Source organism: Euprymna scolopes, chromosome 42, assembly GCF_053919585.1.
Source record: "Euprymna scolopes isolate OS-2025 chromosome 42, ASM5391958v1, whole genome shotgun sequence".
Taxonomy (NCBI): domain Eukaryota; kingdom Metazoa; phylum Mollusca; class Cephalopoda; order Sepiida; family Sepiolidae; genus Euprymna; species Euprymna scolopes.
This window is the reverse complement of record NC_136523.1, coordinates 65,369,994-65,388,369: the sequence shown is the minus strand read 5'-3', so window position 1 is coordinate 65,388,369 and position 18,376 is coordinate 65,369,994. Positions and strand designations below refer to the sequence as shown.

The 18,376-nt window shown below is 34.0% G+C and overlaps 1 protein-coding gene across 2 annotated transcripts in view; it reads right to left on the bottom strand.

Moving 5' to 3' along the window:
- The window catches only part of LOC145267165 (protrudin-like), a 116,222-nt gene that overhangs the window by 64,687 nt on the left and 33,159 nt on the right, over nt 1-18,376 (bottom strand). For both annotated transcript variants that reach the window (XM_080123214.1, XM_080123215.1), the window contains exon 2: nt 420-595. In XM_080123214.1, the coding sequence (XP_079979340.1) occupies nt 420-595 (176 nt within the window). The remainder of the gene's footprint in view (nt 1-419; nt 596-18,376) is intronic.

The following is an 18,376-nucleotide window of genomic DNA, read 5'->3' as shown; positions in this document are numbered from 1 at the left end:
TCAATCCTTTTTGGGCAGCTGGATTTTCTTCACATTAAAAATTGACCTTTTGTTTAATTCTCCTCTCATGGGGAGAAGGCAAGTAGATAGGGGAAAAAGGGTACTTATGCAGAATATGGACCATGCTGAAAATGTTATTTAGAAACGAATTCTTAACAGGGGGGGGGGCGGCTTTTTAATTTTACTTTCACCTAATAATTTTAAAAACAAAAGAAACTGTAAAATTTAATGTAGCATGAAAATCCTATGTAAAAAGGAACACGGATGATATTTTGCATTAGTATCAGAAATGAACTTTCATGTCTTATTTTTCATGATTTTTATATTTTAAAATAACTGATTGTCAATTGTAAAGTCACGATTGATGATTGTCGTTACTTTTCTTCTTAAAAAAAAGAATATGAAAGTGCATTACTTGCCTGCGAACATCTTCCAAAGCATAGATCACAAATGCAACAGGTTCCAAAAGTTTAGTAAAGCGTTCCACTTCAGCAACAAGATGAGCAATATCGAGAGAATTGTCTTTCTCTTTGTCGTTATCCTTTTCTTCTCTCACAGGTAAAATTGGTTTTTGTAAGGAATTCATATCTTTTACCTGAAATGACAAAAGATTTTAAATTAATAATTTAAGTTTTATGATATTGTAGATTGGAAAGACAGTATAATAAGAAAAGCGATGAATTCTATCTATATATAAAATTTTTTTATTGACAACTTGTTAAAGAAAAAAACAAAAAAAAATTGTTAAAAATTCAAAGTATCATGACAACGTTCTAGGTGAAAATTATTAGTTTTCTAACAAGAAAAAAAAAATGATTATAAAAGTTAATGAGATAAAGAATCACCAGAAAAAATATCTTAATGCGAGTATTTATATGTAGTTGGTGAATCCAGTGTCGCCTATCACTAAATATTTAATTAAAATAATATGGGGCTCATACATTATTATAATGTAGAGGGAACTGCAATATCAAAAGAAAGAACACCAAAATTTATCACTATGAAAATAATTTTTATTGTTAACAACTTATAACAATGACAAATTAAAAGTTGGTAAGAGCTGAGAGTTAAGAGCATTTCAAGAATGTTCTGGTGAAAGGAAAATAATTGTAAGCAGAAATCTAGTACATATGTTTGTTTTGGTTGTTACTTTGCAAGAGACAAGGTGTGTAAAATTAGTAGGCATTCTAGAGGTAGGTGTATATTAATTTGTCTTTGTTTTGTTAGTGTGCGTGTCTGTGAAATTGTGTTGTGTGTACGTTTGGTGAGCAAAATATATGCTTTGCTGAGCATACAGTAGTTTGTGAATGTCTCATGTATGTGCTACTTGCTAAGGGTCTTTTAGCCTCCAAAGGATCTATGCTAGATTGTGACGTGCACACATATTGACTCTGGAAGAAAAACAACATAAAAAAGATAGGAGAAAATGATGTGGTTGGGTTTTTATACTGTGCGCAAGATTTGGAAATGAATATCTCTGCTTCTATAGTTTGCTTAAAACTTACGGAGAGATTTTGTCCAATCAAGAGTCGATAGTAAAAACAGCATTCACAGCTGCTGCTAATAACCCAACAATGACAACAGAATTGTCATGAAAATTATAATTTAGCTTTTTCTTTTTAACATATTTTTCTTTTTCTTTATTATAACAAAGCCATTTTTTTTATAAATATTCTTGTTTTCCTCAGACAAGAAATTGTGAAATTCATTTTTGTTTATAATCTGAGAACAATTTCAACCATTTTGAGAAAAATGTAACAGATAAAAGTAGTAGAGTTCCTGCATTCACTGTATTCCCCACCAAGTCTAATTAAAAAAAAAATTTTTTTTTTATTACATTTTCACTCCAAACAAAGCACAGGGCCACTTTGATGTAGGGGGCTACTATCAGGGACATAAGCATCAGGGGTTGAGCAGTAAGATGTCTGTTCACATTACACTTAAACTTCTGCATGCTAGTACAGTTTGGGAAGCAGGAACCCGGAAGGGAATTCCAAAGTCTAGCAGTTCTAGGGAAGAAACAATTAGAGTAAAAGTACATCTAAGGATCTCTATGGTGTAGGAGTGGGACTTTTTTGGGGGGAGGTATTTATGTTGTGTGGATACAAGGGATTGTAGTTCGTTGGAGCATCCACCATAAAAATACTTGTAAAACAGAGGGATGCAACATTTCATCGATGGTACAGAGGTTGAAGCTTAGATGATGGTTCAGGACCTATCAGGTTGGCAACTCTCTTTTGAACCTTGTCCAGGAGCGAAAGATTAGTAGCAGATGCACCAGCCAAAATTTTGACTTGACATGGGAAGTTCAGCTTTGCCCCCAAAAGGAAAGATTAGGAATAAAATAGTGTAATTGAACCAGCAGCATTCCCTAGTATGGCTGCCTCAGGAGATGGGCAATAAGCATATCTCCCTTATTAAAGAGATGAAGGGTAGCAATCCCTTTGCCACTGAAAGAAAGTAGTGCCTGGGAGAATGGCTACTTGGATCAAGCAGAAAAATAATCACTTTCAGTTTAACTTAAAGGCTAAGAGAAAATGATAGGTGGCTCTAAATGTGACACAAGGTCTGTTTGACATGAGAATTTATATATAATATGTAGTAATAATATTGATATATAATAAGTAGGGTTAGGACAACAGCATATTCTTTTCATTGTTTTGACTCTCGAGTGTGTATCCATTAATATCTTACATGCTTTTATATAGAGTGATGTGGTTCTCGGTTGATTAACTGTGTCTGATACTCGAGAGTCAAACTTAAAAAGAATATTCTGTTGTCATAGCCTTAATAATTAATAAGATTGTACATCTATAAACAAAAATAGGTTTAAGGCTACTAAAATTCATACTAGAATTGGCCACAATGACCCGTGGTGTAGTGGATAAAGTATTTGGTAAAATTCAGTTGTAATTCTAGAGGTTGAAGATGCAATCCTCAGTACAGGCGACACTCAAAATACGATTGCCAATTGTCAATACAATTCCCAATTATTTAGGACTTCTACCTAGTCACAGGTGACGGAACGAAAACATGCTATTCTTGTGGTTTAAATAAACAGTTCCATTTGAAATTCTGTTGATTTCAACAGAAAGATTTCCTGTGTTGTAAAAGACACACCTGAAAAAGGTTGAAGATTACATTGGTTGAAACGTTGTGAGACTAACAAAGATGAGAACAGTAGTTTGAACAATCTAAATAATATGAAAATTTCAGCTTTTTATAATTGAAAAAGAAAAATATTTTCACCAAAAATCACATCCATGGGAAGTTCCAGCAATTTAATTTTCTGAAGGATTTAAAGAAAAATGAAGAACTAGGGTATTATTTACTTAATTTCTATGTTAGAAATAGAGGAAAATAATGTTGGTTTCTGAGAATAAGCTGCAGGTTATACACTTGTATACATATATTTCTTCTGTCGTTAATAGAGACAAGAAATTCAAGGTATTGTTGTATATTGTTGCTTTTTCTTTGTTTTCCTGTGTCAATGAGTCATTACTGGAACAATTTCATCCGCTTTGCTGAGTTATTATCCAACGCATCGGAAAACTTACGCTATGTAAAAATATGGAAATCGTATACAAGTTCCTGACAATGATGCCACATAACGGAATAAAAAATCAATTAATTTTAGTCTGCCTCTATCTGTAGAATTTTTTTTTTAGTAATAGATTTATCAGGGCCAAGAGCCACTCGAGGATAAGGGTTAATGAGATAAGAATGATTGTCAGCCAAAAAGATGAATACTATGGGAGTATTAATACTGATCAATGGTATGAACTTGAGATTACTTATAAAATGGTTTAGGACATTGGATTTGAAAATTACCAAGTTATAATCTGCAAGAAAGCAGTCCTGCAAATATGTGTTTCACAGGTGGAGAAGCTCTTACAGAGAAGCTTTGTGCACAGAAATTCCACTTGGTGCTATGTGTGTGGCGGGAGAAAGGAAAGTCAATTTCTGTTGTAGTAGCAAGAAAGTTCCAAAGATTGGAACTCAGTCGAGCCCTTTATAAGAGCTTATCAATATATATATATATATATATATATATACACTACACTGTTAAATATAAAAGAAACTTGTGTGTGTGTGTGTTTCCTATGGAGTCAAAAACGACTTGGGTGAGTTTTTAGAAATTTCACATTAAGATACTTGATGTGTCTGGGAATATTCTTGCATAGATTTTGTATTGGAATGCATCTGATAAGTATCTAAAATCAATAATCGAAAAATTCGATTAAAGAAGGAAGTTTGATTTTTACCAAAGTTAACACTTATATACAACCTAACATCGCATGCTTTATCCCCAAACAAGCAGAAAGTCTCGGCCTGTAGATTCTTTTATAAGACAGAGCGCGTGTGAATTGAATGTTTTTTTAGGGCACAATTGGACCATGATACTTGATTTTTGTATGTTTAACTTTAATTCAAGTGATTATGTAAAAATAATTTCATAAAATCAACTGTAGATTCTTTGAAAAGACAGGGCAATATTTAAAATGAATGTTTCTGTTTAGAGCACAACTGAACCATGATGCTTGACTTTTTAATTTTAAGCTTTAAGTGAAGCCATTATTTACAGATAATCATATAAAATCAACGATAGATTCTATATAATGCAATGTAGATTACAATGTATTGTGGACAAATTCACTGCAGGTAGGCATGTCAAGCTTCCTTCTGGTACAATGTAAGAGGGACGCCAAACGTCAGATTTTCCTGCTAGTATATATATATATATATATATATATATATATATATGTGATAACACCTAATTAATTCTAATACTAAGTAATGGCAATGATATGAATTAGTATATATAGAACAGTTGAAGTAGCAAGGTTAGTTTACAGGGAATGGCCAAGGATTTGGTTGTTTGATCGTTTTTGTTTTATGGAACGTCAACCCTTTTCAGATTATTTAATGCCGTATCCAGTAATTTTGGAAAAAAGCTGTTGTATTTCAAATTATTTATATCTTCAAATATTTGTTCATGGTGTTTAGTTTAACTGTTTTGTAGAGAGAAATTGTTGCTTTTGCTTTGTAGAACATGATTGTGTTTTGCAAAGAGAAAGGAAAGAAACACTAACATCAATGTTTGTGCATTTTTGTTTAGGAAGTTAATAGCTTCAGACAGCTTGATCTGGTAGCACGAGAGAAAGTGATAAAAATTGAATTGGGAAAAAAGGAGATGAATAAAGATGTGACCAGAGATAGAAATTGACTTCTAAACTAACCTAAGTCATCCAACACATACCAGCATGTAGGATAGAGGTGAAACCGAATATGAATGATGATGATGATGACGACGACAACGACAAAAGAAGAGACTGCTCACCAGTAAGTAAGTCCCTATGTTGTCAGAATAATACTAAGGACGTATCTTTGGATGGTATAAAAACAGTTTGTCTCCTGTTTCTCTACTCTATCGTTATTTTCATTTAATCTATGCCCCCCCTCCACATTCATAAACACTCGTCTAGCTACAACAACTGTCAATAATTTCTCATACTCTGTATCTGTATGAAAATTCCATGAGCAAAGAGTTTTTTTCTAAAACTATCCGTTTGTGGAACAGAATACCATGGGGCTGCTTCCCAGCTGACTAGAACAGTCGTTTTCAAATCTAGTGTAAATAAATTGTCCTCTTAAAATAATTTAACCATAAGTTCCACCATTACTGATCATCATGGTGTTGTTTCACTGTCTACCCGACACACTTATTAACCCTTATACTAGAATAGCCTTTGGATAAGCAGTGACCCCCAAGTAAACGAAAAAAACTACAATGGTATATATTATCCCAATCCATTCAATGTGTTCCGTTTTTTTTTGCCCTGTTTTTCTTTGTTCTTTTTTCTGTAGTTGGTCTCTTCTTGATCTTTGACTTTTTTGTCTTTCCCTATTTAACATATTTTTTATCTTGTTGTAACATATTTAAATTTAACCTTTTACACTTATACTGCATCATCAATGCTGACTTAATATTATTAAAATTAGATGAAAAAAAAAAAATTATTTCAGCCATAATTATGGGGCGGCCCGTATAAAAGTAGTTCAATATTTTATGTGTCATTTGCCGAAAATGTTGCTTTGTGATACAATTATTTTTGTTGTTCATAAAAACATACCAATTATTTTAATTTCTGGCATCCAATATTATGACAATTATCCTACGCTTATTTACTCGTTGCTTTTTGTACTGTTTTTAGCTTTGTTGCTTGATTTTTCACAACACTTTTTTTAACATGGTCGTTTGTCAAAGTAATATTTTTTAAATCTATATTCCCCGTAAAAATATCTACATGAAAATGTACCACTATATTATTCAACACCTGTGCTCTACACACAAACATTCATTTTGAATGTGCCCTTGTCATATAAAATAGCCTACTGTTTATTTATATGCCTGACCTGTTTGTATAAAGGCGATGGCTTTAATTGAAGTTTAAAATGAAAAAAGTCAAGTATTATGGTGCAATTATTGTTTAAACAGAAACATTCATTTCGAATCAACTCCTGTCACAAAAGCAACAGTAGTTTCTTTGATATATGTCGGGCCTTTTGGCTTGTGTGGTAATACAACTTCTCAAATGCACTTGTGATGTTAGGCTGTGTGACTTTAGTCAAAATCGCCTGTTCTTTCTTTCATCAAATTATTTCGATTATAGATAATTACCAAAGACATTCCAAATTATCTAAGAACACTGCCAGGCATAAAGTGCCTTTGTTTGAAATTTCATAAAAATCAGCCCAGCCATTTCCGAATCCATAGGGAAGAAACTCTTGCACACAAAGTTCCTTTAATAGTATATATATATATATATATATATATATCTACTATTATATAAAAGTCACTTTGTGTGTGTGAGTTCTTTTCCTCAAGTTCCAAAACGGCTGAACCTCTTTTTGCAAATTTCACACAAAGGTAAGTGATATGTCTCGCAGTGTTCTTAGATATGTCTTGTACAAAAATTTTTTCGATAAGTGTCGAAAATTGAAAAAATCCGATCTTAAAGATCGGATTTCTTTCTTATAGATAAAAAATAATTTTACAGGGGAATATTTTACGTTACACCAGACAAGGGAGATAATTCTCAGAAAATCATGAGAGATTCAATTCTCAGCAAATAATTTCTTAGACAAAATTGAACTATTGTCATCTGGAATGGTAGAATATTTGACTACAGATCATAAAGTCCCGTTTCAGCTCAGTTGTACCTCACCATTTTATTTTATTCTTTATTATTAATGAGTTCAATTTATGATAAAAGGAGACACCATTTAAAATCGCTGCAAATCATTTCTTCATCTAGAAATTTTAAAAATAAACGTTAATCAGAAGTTACTTTTCAAGAGCATTCATCGTCAAACCCAAATATGAAGTGACGGGATATTGTAAACAAACACAGACGGAATTTGATGAATGACTTTATTTTTTTATTTATTATTTTTTTGCAAATTAGTCCACCAGGCAATTTATTCCTCGTAATCTATAATAATCAATAGAAGATCGTTTCTATAATAATACATTCACAATCTGCATAAATTAAAATATGTTTAAGCATATTGTATGACCGGGCAATGTCGGGCGTCCAGCTAATATATAAGTGCCTTAAATAAGTTTCCAGACTTTTTTTGTAAACGCATTTAAAATTGTTCTAGACTCTTGAAAATTCAGTATGTTATTGCTATACATCTTATGAGATGACTGACCAATTTTTATGATTTCAGGTTCACATGAACAGCTCCAGAAGGAATTGGAATACACCCTACTAAAACCTGATTCTCACAGCTGGTAAATTTAAAAAATGCACTCTGGCCATGAGGACACTTCGGAAGAACAATATGCAATAAAATTCTGTTTAAAACTTAGAAAAAATGTCACAGAAACATATGGAATGCCTTAGATTACTTTTGGACCATCTTGCATGAATCAAGCATCAGTTTTTGAGTGGCATAAGAAAGCAGGGAGTCTGTGAGAGATGATGAGAGGTGTAAGAGGAGTAAGGAATTTAGAACACCAAAGTTGATTGGCCAAATAAAGAGTTTCATGAATAAGAATCGTTGTGTGTCTATAGATGCAATAAGTGCATAGTTTGATGTCAGTGTGGGAACTATAGACACAATTATTCATGAGGAACTGAAGATGCAGAAAATTTGCCTAAGCTCAAGGAAAACCTTAGAGGCTGTCGATATGAGACAATTGGGGAGATGAAAGAGGCTGCGACGAGGGTCATTGACATGCTCACACAGGAGAACTTCCATGGGGCCTTCCAGAAGTTGTTAGAACGGTGTAAGTGCATTGTAGCCGGAGGATATTACTTCAAAGGAGACCAGAGTTTCATGTATGTACTTTTATTAGAAGTGCTCATATGAAAAAAAATCTGGAAACTTATTGAAGGCACCTCGTGTGTTATATATATATATATATATATATATATATATATATATATATATATATATAAACACACACACACACACATATATATCCGATATTTATATAAAGAATACAACACAGCAGTATGTACTTCAAGGATAAATTGGGTTGGAGCCAAAGCCCATGGTAATCTGGTAATCATTGGAGAGAGGGTGGGAGAGGAGAAAGGGAGGGTGTCCATGAGAAACAAGTTGCACCATTCAGCCAGTTAAAGATAACATCTGACCTGAAGTGGTATGCTCTCTCTTGTCAGTTGAGGGCATAAAGTATACACCCACACACACAAACTGAAATAGACATGCAGTTCTCTGCTATCTTTCAAAATATCTCACTTCAAGCAAATAGCATCCGACCCCCCCCCCGCACCTCTAAAAAAAAAAAAATAATGAATCCTATTTTCTCTACATTTCCCTCTTCTCAACTGCTATTTATGTTCAACTTTTAAGACTTCACAATATATATATATATATATATATATATATATATATATATATATATATATTTATTAGTTGAAGTACATGTCTATACTGGGTTTCTAAAATTTTATGGAATTCCATAGCCAAAATTAGAATCTTGGCTATGAAATTCCATCCATTACATTTTTCAAGCATCATCATTATAAAAATTTTTTTTTTTAAATATTCAGGTTTAAGATGATTGATATAATTAACATTACTTCTCCGCAAAACAGTTTGACTAAAATAAAGAAACAAATATATTTTAAAAATCTTATTAAAATATTTTTAGTTTTAATAAGATTTTTATATATTAGTGAACATTTATGAAATAGTTTTATTTATTTTTAAAAACAAATGAAGTATGTATGGTCCCCCATGAGTGCACAGTGAACAAGGCATAAAAAAATGACTAAGTTCAGCCCCCCCCCCCCCATTTAGCCCCAAAAGTTTCCAGGGGACATCAAATCCTGGTAAAAATGAACAAACAATGCAGTTTTAGGCCTTAAGATATGTAAATTTGAGTTCTGCACAATGCAAAAAACAAAGAAATGACCAAGTCCATCATTTGCACCCCACCTCCATTTAGCCCCAAAAGTCCCCAAGGCCTTAATATATTTAAATTTAAGTTCAGCATCATGCAAAACTGCTAAATAGACATACGCATAAAATTTTGGACAGATATGGTAAAATAGTCCCAAAAATGGAGTGTTTTTATTAGCCCTAAAAGAGCCCCTGAGGTATCGTGAAGTATAGACAAACAAAATTATAGAAATCAGTTAGTTACAACTTTTCAGAAAAGTTTTATAAAAATCCAAGGCATCAATCTTTTTTTAATAAGCACAAAAGTGTCAATTTTAGCCATTTTAATCCGAAAGGCACATCTGGGGAGCAACCAGAGTTTTTTTACTCATATCATATTTAATGTCTGTGCAAAATTTCAAAAAAAAACTAAGGCGTAGAAATTGAGAAAAACGGATAAGGGTGAATTTACAGGTCCACCCCCCTTTTGTCGGGGGGGGGGGAATTAAAAAAAAAAATAGACGTTTTATCTTCAAAGTAAACAATACATTGGTTAATAACAGAAAATATTAAACCGTAAAGGAAATACTAAAAATGTGAGAACATTTATCTCCAATGCTATTTGAAACAATTTTGAATAAGGAGTTTTAAAAAGGTTTAAGAACTGCTATTGATAATGACATTGGATTGAAAATGTCGATTCCAACTCTGCGATTAGTTTAACCAACCGTTGATCTACAGTTTAACCTTGATGCCATGACATACATATAACTTTGCTTGTATATATATATTTCTTTATATTGTATATATATATATTTTTTCTGTCTATTACTAATTAGGAAATACATAAAACTTAGGAATATCACGATAGTAAGCCAATACAGAACTCTGAAAATGTGACAGTAATACATGTTCATTTAAACAATTCTGAGGCAGCACAATCAGGACTGCAGAACACAATGTGAAAGGAGATCGCTGGTACATCTTTGAGTAAATACCAGTGTGATTATGCAGAGGGTCTAATGTGAATATATATCGTCACAGGTTTGGTGTGTTCAGCCGCAGCATAGGACAGTATTTAAGCTTTGTAATAGGGCAAGAACTATGAAATAATCTGTAGGTAAAAGAAGAAACTGTTACATTCCGGCAAGTAGAAAACATCTAATCCAAGCAGATCATATACTTCATAGAGAACAGGGTCGCAGCAGAGAGTGCGTTGCATATATCTGATGGCACAATGCTGTAGATGCTCAAGAACGCTAGGGACCTTTATTCCAAGTGGAAACAAATTATTGCCTTGTAAATTGAAAATGTCATTCAGGAGGAATTTGGTATGATGTTTATGATATGCAACAGGTAACACTCTCTATTAACCCTATTGGATATATAAGTGGTAAAAAATATATATATTCAAAATTTAAGCTTGTCATCATTGTTTTTAGCCTGTTAAAACAGGTAGAAATTATAGCCTATTGACTTAGAATGAGTGTTTATGCCCAATTGATGGTTGAATATGATTAAATTTGTGTTAATTTTGCATTAAATGTACATAGAATGGATATCATAATACTTAGTTTGTTGCACATTATAAAGATCCATACAAAATTTCAACCAGATCCACCCAGTAGTTTCAGAGAAAAAAGTGGAATGGACAGGCAGACTAAAATAAATTTTAAATATATTATTATTATTTTGATTGGGAATATTAATTTTGTTAGTTTCAGCCCAAATCTCACTATCAGTCACAAAAAAATCTTCTGCATGATCCAACCCACCCACATTAGTTTCCAATTTACTTTGTAGTTTTTTGTCTTGTTTTTTTTTTGTAAGATCAAATACTTAACTTGTGTTCTTGTGCAGTCTTAACAACTCCAACTCAAACGAAAATAAAAAGAGAGAAAAAAAAAAAAAAAAAAAAAAAACCATGCGGATTCACTGATCCGTTGTGTCCCCTGCTACCAATCCTGCGGTTTTTCGCATTCACAGTAGAATTACTTCAAATGTTAACTTCCTTTTATTTTTACACCCTCCTTCCCTCCCTTCTCCATCTTATGGAACTTTATTTAGTGAAGCTGTAAACATTATTCGATATGTTAATCTTCCTCTTAGTTATGTTAGTTTTAACCACATAAAAACTTCTGTTTCTCTCTTTCGCACACACACACACACACACACACACACACACACACACACACACACACACACACACACACACACACACACACGCGCAAAATACATATAAATTCCATCTGTTATATTACCACTAAAGATTTTTCCAGCTGGTATTCGACTAGTAACAAAAATCTCTTTATCTTATCCATACGCTTCACCATAATAAAATAATAAAATAAAATAATAAAATAAAGACATAAAAAAAAAACTCTTTCCATTGTAGAAAAACAAATAGAAAGGTGACATAATCAGTTAATGAAATTAATAGTTCGTATTCAACTCCATTATTTATGTTGAAACTGAATATGATGATGACTTTGCAGTAACATTCTGTCAAAAGACTACTATTCTGGTAGTACGATTACTATAGCGTTGTAAAATTAGACGACCCCTTCCTGCTCGCAATTGGTACCCCCCCCCTCCGATAACAACCTGTCATATGATACTGTGGATATTGATATGGAGTAACCTCCCTTATCAACTAAAATGCTGTGTGTCGAAAAAGGTAAAATAGGTTTGTATGAATCAGCATTGTACACCTTTTTTGACCGACTTGATTCTGTTGTTGATATTGTCCCCTCCCCACTCATTTTTTCAAGAAACAGGAGAAAGGTTGCCAACATTCAGAATAAAACTGGTGCTATGGAATTGACAGGATTTTGACTTGGTACATCCAGGTCATCAATTCACGTCATTAGTAACTTTACCACTGCCACCTCGTAGGAAAAAAAAAAAAAAAAAAAAAAAATAGGACTGTCTATTGGTTAGGATGCAATTGAATGAAAGCTTTTCCAAATACCAGTGTAAACAAAACAGACGTGTTTCAGAATTTTCAAGATGAGAATTATGTCAAAACAAACAAAACAAAAAAAACCCCTGAAAATACACTCTTTGCACGAAAATTTGACTAATAATGTCAATATGAACTCTAACATCAACACAAACTCAACCAGTAACATTAATACAAATGATAACGTTGACATGGACCACAGCAACCTACGAAGCCACTGATGAAGGATTCTAGACGTCCTTATATCACTTCTAAGCGAGTGCATTCTCGTACCTGAAGGGGTGCCTAGTGAGAGCATGCACTTTTGCACATGCCCAACACACTTCTGATTTCAACATCACACAAATGTGGGGAAGGTTGTTTCTGTCTGATGTTCAGTGGTATGGTCTCAGGTACCTCTTCTATGGCGTTTTCTTTGGACATGTCACTTAAGACATCTTATTCTAGCTCGTAATGTACATTACTCTCTAAGGAGTGTTCTTCACCTGATCATTCATACAGCATTGGGGCTTCATCATCTCAGGAAGCCACGATGGTCACTGATGCAACAATCCTCCTTGCATGCTATATGCACATCTTTAATAATGTGGAGCAATATTCCATCAAAAGAGACTGAGTGTGGACTATTTATCTTTGTCACTGTACCCTTACTGAACTGCATCATATATTTTCTTTGTGGATTCTTGACCTGGACAATATCTCCTATGTATGGATTAGAAACTGCAGTATCAGGCAAAAATGCCATGTTGATACCCTTAACACAAATCATATAGGTGTTGGTTGCATCAGCCAGGACAGTGAAATTTATTTTGTCATCTTTTGGTACAACATTGTGCTAATATACTGCCTCTAAGATTGAGCACTGTGTTCTTGCAGCAATGTGCTTAATCATGCGATGGGATCTCCCAACTATCCCATTTCCTGATGATATGTGAGCATGCCAAAATTGTACATTTACACCCCATATCCATACAAACTCTGCAAATCTCTCCACAAAATGCTGTGCCATTGTCAGTGACATATCGAAAATACTATTTCCAACTGCTTGATGATGCTAATAGAGTCTTGGCAACTCACGCGTTTCCAAATGGCTGGAGCTGCAGTCTATTAACATCAGGTATAGTTGATTCTCAAAATGGGTAACATTCATTGAAATCCAGTTTTCTGTGACATGAAGCCTTCGAATGCACTGGGACTGGATTAATTGACTAATCACTGATCACACCTTGGCCTTAGTTATTCCTGGGTTAATCACCTTCACAAAGTACACTGTTCTCTTCATATTAGGGTGCAAATTGGATTGGTAAATGGACTGTATCTGGGAGAAATTCTGTTCTTTGGTCACAGCACACATAGGTTCTCTTGATTCTGTCAATTTCATCTTGTCCACTGATACACCAGTTACCTTTCACTGGATCATCCTGTACAAATGGTTCAGTTATCGTGAGATTTGACAAGCATCAGATCAATCAGCAACTCATAATCTTAGAGTGTTGTGAGCCACCGTCTGGTCAACAATTCAGATTCTGCTTTGGTGTATATTCTTGTCAGCTACCCAGCAATGCACACTAGCAGAGTCGATCTGTAAATAGTTTTTGCCTTTCATTGCAATGCAAGATTTATGCTTCACAGAACAACATCAAACTCAGCCAAGCCAATGTCGCCGCTTTTATAATGCAAGCAATTGTTACTGCCAGCCTAAGCCAGGATAAGATGTCAATACAGCTCTCTCTTCTACGTACATCAACAATATTTTTGTGAATGAATTTATGTGTGTTTTTCTTCATGTACCAATTGGAGCCAGTTTGCATCTTCTGCCACTGAGCCATTGCTCTCCACAACCATATCGGTGGCTAAGGAACTTGCATCCACCCATACAGTTACATGTTGTCCACTGATATACCAATTACTTTTCACGAGCTCATCCTGGGCTATTCTTGTACTAATGCCTGCAATCATCCAGGACAGTAGAAAGCCCTGCATTTCAACATCCCATCCAGTTGTTACCGTTTTTGCCTCTCTTTCATTTAACGATGCTGGGGCGAAATGTAACTAACCATATACAGGGAAATGATCAGTCAGCTTTCCGTACACTATGAAAACAATTTGGTGGGTAAGTTTATCAGACTACAGGCAGTTCACTTCCACAACACCAAAGTTTTCCTCGCTCCTCCCAGACATTTAATCCAATGTTTCCAGCTGTTCTGACCAAACTGTTTCAAATGATGTGAACCGCAGAACACACGCATTAACTCATTCACAAAAATATTGTTGATGTAGGAAGAAGAGACAGCTGTGTTGATAATCTCATCCTGGCTTAGGCTGGCAGTAACAATCACTAGCATTATAAAAGCGCCGAAATTTAGCCCAAATTATCGGCAGGTGAGACAATATGTTTGTCTCCTAATCTCCACTGTTTGGAACGGTCAATAAATGGATACGCCGCCAACCAAAATTCAAAGTTCTGTGTAGTTCTGCCAAAAGACATTGATTGTTTTGCCTGGACGAAGGCAACGTGCTGCAAATTGCTTCCACGCAGCAAAGGGGTCTAAAGCAAAAGCTGACATTTTCTTCACATAGTTGAAATCTGTGTTTTTCCTCAATTGTTGGCACACAGCATATGTGCTGCCTGACAAACACATCAGAATGACACACTCAATACACTTTACTCAACATATCAGTTCCTCCTTCTTTAACCATTTCACTATCGACTGACTGGAGTCACTGCTATCAAACAGGTCATGAAGCCAAAATAGCTAGTGTCAAAAAAAGAAAAAGACAAAGAAAAAAAAAATTTAAATTAAAAAAATAAAATAAAAACAAAACAAACTAATGACTTGGAAGAGTCATTGACATGCACCCCACAGCAATGCCAATACTAACATAAAAAAGGATTATGAACGACCTATGAAGCCACTCACAAATGTCTCAACTGTCGTCTTTATATTGCTCCTGGGCATTGCATTCTTGTACTTGTGAGAGGACACACTCACCGTATTCCAGTATATACCCCTCACATAGATGAGTGTCTATGGTGATTATTGCATCAGTTGTAATTGATAGTCATTTGGAAGTTGAAGGTTCAATTCTGAGTATAGGCGATATTAAAAATTATTCAAGACTTTACCGAGTTACGGCTGATGGAACAAGAGCAATCTACTCATGTGAGTTAAATGATAGGCTTAGTTAAAAATTTCGTACAGATTCTCAAGTTTGACATAAAAATTCCAGTGTTTGACAAGATAGATCTGAAGAAGGTACCATTACCAAACATTCCACATAATTGTACCAGCATAACATCAGTTGAAATGTTGTGAAAGCAGCAACTAAGATGAGAACCATAGTCTGAATAATCAAAATACAAGTCATCCTCATCTAAAGAAAAATAATACGTTTCGGAAATTTTGAGATGAGGATTGATAATCATCTGTATTAATTGGATGAATAATTATTACAAAAGATTGGAATGTGATTCTGAAGGTGCTTTTTGAATTCAAGGCTGAATGTGTTTTGACATGTTATAAATTAGGAGTTTAATTGAAAAATAATCATTTATCATTTGTTGTTTGAAAACAAACACTTTTGAGAAATACTGTCAGCAATCAAAACTATGAGGAAACAAAGATTGTCACCAGTTGCAAGGATGTCCTGTGCACTAGCTTCCACTGATGAGGCCCCGGGGCCCCGGCAAAACACATAAAAAACAAGCAAGAGTAAGGTAATGTTATGTAGCAATAAAAGTAAGCAGTAAAAAAGATTTTGTGTGCTTTGGAGTCTTCATTAGTAAACAAACCTGCCAAAGGAAATATTTAAGAAAATGCTCAGAGAATTCACCAGCCAAAGTATTTTTTTTCATGGTATATTCAACAAAAATACATGACACATAATCAGAAGAAGCAACATTATGCATAATAATTTAAGGAACTTTACAGACTTTTGTAAGTGACTCCTCTTCCCTAAAGTACAATAAAGAGGTTAATGTAGATTGCATGTTTGAACTAAAGTCAAACACATATCTGACGAAGGAAATTTCCCGAAATATTATACAACATAGAACGTTTTGCCTTGTTTTGTTAGATTAATGCCATTTTTATATCCATTTTTTCAAAAGATCTTTATTTCTTATAAAACTATAAATATAATACATTGGCAAATTATGTTGATAACATGATGTGAGGAAAATTTTAAATGAAGAATTGTGTGTGTGGGGGGGGGGAGTACATGATTTAAAAATGTCGAACAATGCCATCTTATCCAGAAGCTGACGGCCACGCAATTTTATTACTTGAAATGTCTGATGCTGAAATATTTTAAATATAACAAAACAAATTAAGGTTTCAGTCTAACTATAAACATGATAAAACATTTTTAACACGACATATAAATAACACGAGAAACCTATTAAGAAGATTTTTATGGCGAAGCAATACAAGAACTTCTTTATCATCATTTAACATATATTGGATAACTTTTAGAAATTGATTTCCAAACTAATCTATCTCTGATCAGGTCTACATCCCTTTTTCTCTCAAGTCCCTTCATTGTTTCCTTTGACTTTTTCCTGTGAATAGACACCACCTATTTGTGTTCTATATCTACCAACACAAACCCACTATATTTTTCAGATTGAATATTTCTCCGAGGTAATCAGATATAAGCATGTAATTAAGTTATATTACATATCCATCATATCACTCATATCATTTCCCTCCATGCAACACCTGTCCTCAACCCTCCTTGGCCAGTTTTCATTTCCATACATCACACTGCCTATATATGTCGTCTGACCTCCAATATACGATACCCCTGTCCTGACTTTCACAAAAAACACTCGTCTAGCTGAAACCGCTATCAATAATTTTCCCCACTGTGCCTAAACCTAAACATAGATTCCATGAACAAAGCTTCTTTCTTAGAACTGCACACCTGCAGAACTCTGTTTTGTTTTCCTGCTTTCCAACTGACTACAATATGATTGTCTTCAAGTCCAATGTGAACAAATTCTTGATGAGCCATCCCCTTAAGTAATCCAACTTACCAAATTTCCACTACTAACGATTACTACGGCATGTTCCCCTTGACCACTGTACACTCATTAACCCTTATCCCGGAGTGGCCTTCGGGCCTTGATAAGTGGTTACCCTTTGTAAAAACGACATACTAAATAGACTCTTTTTAATCGACTGTGTCTTGGTTGTCTTATATATAAGTAATCACTGTAAAAGTCATAAATACAAAATTTAAGTTGTCTTGCGCAAAGACTTTATTACAATACTAGCAGTTCAGCCCGGTTTTGCTTGGGCTCTATGTACTGTTCATAACTTTATGTGCATATATATATATATATATATATATATATATATATATATATATATATATATATTAAAAAGTTTGACTCCTATCCAGATAACCTACATCTAAAATTTCAAGTGTTTAGACTCAAAATTAGCAGAGGAGTTTGGTAGAGTCTGCAGAGGTCAACTCTAAACTTTGACCTCTTGGCAGCCAAATTTTTACCCAATAACTGGTTAAAAAGCTTGCTGTATGTCTAAATGTCCTTTATGTAAAATTTCAAATATTTAAACCCAAAATTGGCTGAATAGTTTGCTAGAGACTGCAAAGGTCAAATCTTTTTAACTTTAAGCCCTTGGCAGCTAAACATTCGGCCAAAAACCAAAAAGAAAAGCTTGCCCTATGTCTGAATATACTTTATGTAAAATTTCAAATGTTTAGACCAAAAATTTGCTGAGTAATTTGGTAAAGACAGAGGGCAAATTTTTTAAAACTTTGACCCCAATTTTCACCACTTAACATTTATTGTTTTGGGCTCAAATCAAATTAAAAAGTTTAATTCATGTCCAAGTAACCTACATTTAAAATTTCAAGTGTTTTAAACCCAAAATTGGCAGAGGAGTTTGGTAGAGTTTTCAAATGTCAAATCGGTGAACTTTGACCCCTTGACAGTCAAATTTCTGGCTGAAAACAGATTAAAAA